This window comes from Zonotrichia leucophrys, unplaced genomic scaffold, assembly GCF_028769735.1.
Source record: "Zonotrichia leucophrys gambelii isolate GWCS_2022_RI unplaced genomic scaffold, RI_Zleu_2.0 Scaffold_335_56504, whole genome shotgun sequence".
Classification (NCBI taxonomy): Eukaryota; Metazoa; Chordata; class Aves; order Passeriformes; family Passerellidae; genus Zonotrichia; species Zonotrichia leucophrys.
Genome location: NW_026992540.1, coordinates 44,637 through 49,070, shown reverse-complemented (window position 1 = coordinate 49,070; position 4,434 = coordinate 44,637). Strand labels below are relative to the sequence as shown.

The following is a 4,434-nucleotide window of genomic DNA, read 5'->3' as shown; positions in this document are numbered from 1 at the left end:
AGAATGTATTGGATTGGGAAAGTCAGGGAGTGGGGAGGAGGAAAAGTGGTTTTTGTAAGGTTTTCAATTTTTTTTCTTTTCCTTATAGTCTTTGCCTATTTTTCCTGTAGTTTTAGGTAATAAAGTGTTCTTTATGTTTAAGTTGGAGCCTGTTTTGCTTATTCCTGGTCACATCTCACAGCAGACACCAGGGTGAGGCATTTTCATGGGGGGCACTGGCTCTGTGCCAGGCTCAAACCATGACACCAGCGCAAAACCCTGAGCCACTTGCCCAGAGCTGGCACAGGCACAGCCTGGCCTCTGGGCTGCCCTGGGACAGCAGGGAGCCCAGAGCCCTGTGCTCTCCAGGAATGGCTCAGCTGCACATGCACCCTCCTGCTCCTCTGCCTGCCCCACAGCTCAGCAGCCCTACAGCTCCAGGGGCACTGGCAGCAGCACAGCTCATTGCAGGGGCACATGCAGGCACAGCTGTTCCCTGGCAATGTGCACAGCCTCTCTGGGCTGCCACAAGACCCTTCCTCCCAGCAGAGATTGGCCCAGCTCCCCCCTCACCTCTGTGTGAGGCTGAGCCATGATTGCCTTCACCTTGTCCTCCATCTGGAGCTGCTCCAGGCCCCCCATGCCATGAGTAGGAAGGGCAATGGAGAGAGCAGGGGCAGATGCACACCCTTCCTTAGGATTCCGTCATTTTTGGCACAGCTCAAAAGGCAAATCCAGAGGTGTCCAACTCAGCGCTTCCTCAGCTTTCTGGAGAACATCTCGCCTTCACCGGCCCAGCATTCTGGAGAGGTTTTCCTGCACATGTGGAGGCTTGCTGGCAGCACATTCCTTCAGCTGGGTGCCCATCACCTTGCAGAGGGCAGAGGCCAGCTTGGTGGCCACGGTGCGGACGTTGGCGCTCGGCACAGGCAGCGCCTTGTTCCCCAGGCAGGACCAGAGCACGGGCAGGGCGTCGCACTGGGTGACTTCAGGGCTTCTGGCATGAACCCCCTGCACAGGCACTGCCGGGACAGAGACACAGCTCCTTACCCACCAGCCTCACTGCAAACAAGGATCTGCCTCTGCTTCTGCTTCTTGCCAGCCTCTCTGGCCAAGAGCAGCAAAATAGCACCCAGAGCCCCTTGGTCCAGAAATGGGAAAAGCAGCTGAGCATCCTAGAAACAGAACCACAAACCCCTCAGCACTAATTGCTCCAACCAGAGCCTTGTCCCTGTGGCAGACTTCCTACCTTTACTAAATTATTTCACAATCTCTGCATGGACAATGAATTAAATGTCCAACTGCCTTTTATTTCCATTAAGAAGTTGTCTAAACCCACACTGAAGATTGGGAAACACACCATAGAGAGGAAATGGAGAGATTTCTAATAAAAGGGATGATTCCATTTTTGTAACTTTGATGCCAAGTGCCAAATGTCTAATATGGCTCTTCCCTTTGCTCAATGGCCCACAGCAAAGGGCAGGATTAGAACACACCTCAAAACTCCAGCCCACCAGAGATGGCTGCTGCCTGACAGCTGGATGAGAAACATCAGTGACCAGCTGGTGTCTTTGGCAGAATGCTTTTGGGGCTTCCAACAAAGAGCTGTTTCAAACCTCAGGGTGTCTTAGATAATTACCCAGACCCCATTGCCTTGGCATTTGGGCATCTCCACGTTTTAATGCCATTTCCCCTCCCAATGTTAATGGCATTTTTTCTTATAATGTCCAGTGCAATAGGGGCATAGAGAAAGAAAAATGCTACACAGGGGACTGAAATGTAACCAAAACACCAGTGTTTTCTCATATTGTCTCTGAAATATCTCTGCCCATTTTCTGAACTGAACTGTATCAAACACAGACAAAAAGTTACTACCAACAGGCTTCTTGCATGGCAGATTTGGCTGAGAGATCAAAACCTGAAATGCTCTGGAGACCATTCTTATTTTCTGATCAGACAAAATGTTATCTAGCAGCCATTTAATATTCTGTGGTGGAAGAGAATTCATTTTCTCTATGCTGTTAATCCACTAGCAGTCATCAACATTGAAACAGCTCCTGCAAGTACCAAAACCAATTCTGCTAAGCAGGAAAGGGTTATAGTACCCATTTTAAAATAGAAATTCATTTGAGTTTAAATGCAATTAAAGACATCAGTGACTACTGAACGTGAGGAACAGCTGTCTGTCCCTACTAAATCTCAGAGAGAACATCTGCTTTTTCTAAAGTAGTCCTAATTTATGGTTAATTCCTTTGTTTGAAAAAGAGGTCAAAAGAACTGCTAAACTAAATTCCCTATTGCTGGAGATCTACTTTATTCAAATGCTCTTTAAAGGGCCTTTGACATTCCCAATTGCTGAACATGCCCTTTTGAGATTCCTAATGAAGACACAAAGTGTATTAAACCTTGCATTCAAAGATGTTGGCATAATTAGCAGTGGATTTAGCCCCAGTTAAAGCAAGGCTATCAATTGTCTTCTCTGCTATATATTGAGATTATCATGTTTCCATTCCTTGGCTATTGCTGACACAGCAAGCTCCTCTGAGGAATCAATTATCAGCTGCATTTGCAGCATTTTGGACAGCGCTGACACAGGCAGACACTGTTTGCACACCCTGAAAGGCTCAGTCCAAGGCCACTCTGACAGCACAGGCAGGGAGCCTCAGCACTCTGCTTCTGTCCTGTGCCCCAGAGGCTGCCTTGCACTAAACCCGTGCCTCTGATACCTCTGTTGAGTTCTGACCTAAGCTGTGACCCCCAGGCCCTGCATGGTTCAGCCTCAAAACTTTCCAAGGGAAAAACAAGAATTCTGTGAGGACAAAACAAACTGATGCCCTGAAACAGCACTGACCACCATTTCCCCTCAAAGAACACAGATGTCCCTGAGCTTCCCAGAGAGGAGCCAGCTGGGGCATTTTTAGCCCTCCCTTTGCTGGAGGTGGTTCTGAGATGCCCCAGTGAGAGCTCAGCCCCAGGCCCAGCGCTGCCCCCATCTCAGATGCTGCCCAGCTCTGCAGCAGCCAGGGAAAACCTGCCAAACCCACCTGCCTTGGCCATGGGGCAGCAGGGACAAGCTCAGCACCTCCTGGTTTGGAGGAGCTGCTCTGCTGTCTGCTCACAGGCATTCCCTGTAAATGCTCCCTGGGAAGAGCTCTGGGCTCAGAAGGGGAGGCCATACCTGTGATACGCTCGGTGACATCCAGCAGGGCTTGGCCACTCAGGTGATTCCATTGGTAGCTGAACTCTTTCAGCAGTGACACTATCTACAAGGGAAACACACATTTCTGCTCAGTTTTCTCAGGTCATAGGAGAAAGGGCAGGGCCAACCCCATTTTATAAAATAAAGTACATTTCTGCTGGTTTTCGAATCCTTTCTTCTTTCCTTCCAGCATACTTGGCAGGGTTTTAAATTCCAAAAGAAAAGCTCTCCTTTCACATTTGTAAATCCAAACTTGTCTGCTGTAGCAGGAGCTGTGTTAAAACATTTCACATCAGGGACCTCAAGAGTTCAGTCACATGGAAGCAGTGAAAAGGTTTTGCATCCCAGAGCACAAAGGAAGAGCCCCATACTTGGGTCACAGAAAGGCACTGAGTCAGGCAGTTCCTGAGTTCACAGAGCAGCTGGGGAGGAGAAAGTGGAAACTCCTCTTGAAGACCTGCCTCTTCAACACTCCTTTTTTCAGGCATATTTCCCCAGTGCAGCATTCTCAGAGCTGACATAAATCTGTGTGGCAAAGGAATTTACAGCAGTCCTTGCCTATGTACTTAATTGCTGTGGCCATCTTGCCCCATGCAAAACAACAAGTGGAACAAGGCATCATTGACAGCTGGGTTTATACCTGTTTGTTCTAAAGAAATGAACTTGGTGAATCACAAGTTCCCCTTTGAACATAGAAGACAAAGAAGAAAAGTGGGAAATAGGCAGCTACTGCCTCTAATGTAGAGCCTTGCAGGTGGCTGCTCTGCAGAAGCTCTGATGGGTCAGTGTCCCTTCATGCCAACAGCAAAGCTGTTCATTTGGGAAGGCAGATGGGGCCCAAGGAAACTCCTAACTCCCTTTGCCTCTGAACTGTAGCAGAGCTGTAGCCCAGGACTTGCTCTTCACACAAGCAGCACAGAGCCAAGGGCTCCTGGGACTGTTGGGAAATGCTGATCCCATTCCAGCCTGTTGGGGATGGTGCATAAGGACTGCACCTGCACAGCCTCTGGTGGGTGTCAGCTGCAGTGTTCCACAGACAAGAGCAGCTGTCAAGGCACTCAGCGCTCTCCTGTGCAGGAGAGACAGAGACGAAGTTGAGGAGAGTCCCTGCCAGGGCTCAGCCTTACCCAAATGAGCAATGGATTCTTCCAGTGCTTTCACAGCTGCCCCACGAACCCTGGGATCCGGTGAGTTCAGGTTCTTTGTTATTTCCACCACCAAACCAATGATCACCGGGTTCAAGGCATCTTTCAGGG

General features: G+C 49.2%; 1 protein-coding gene across 1 annotated transcript; it reads right to left on the bottom strand.

Annotated features, from left to right (window-relative positions):
- Positions 1–689: 689 nt before the first annotated feature.
- Positions 690–3,186, bottom strand: LOC135441539 (TOG array regulator of axonemal microtubules protein 2-like). The gene is made up of 2 exons (XM_064701091.1): positions 3,024–3,186; positions 690–1,001 (listed from the first exon to the last, which is right to left on the bottom strand). Exons 1-2 carry the CDS (start codon positions 3,034–3,036, stop codon positions 766–768), a joined length of 249 nt encoding a protein of 82 aa, XP_064557161.1. The 5' UTR covers positions 3,037–3,186; the 3' UTR covers positions 690–765.
- Positions 3,187–4,434: the final 1,248 nt, after the last annotated feature.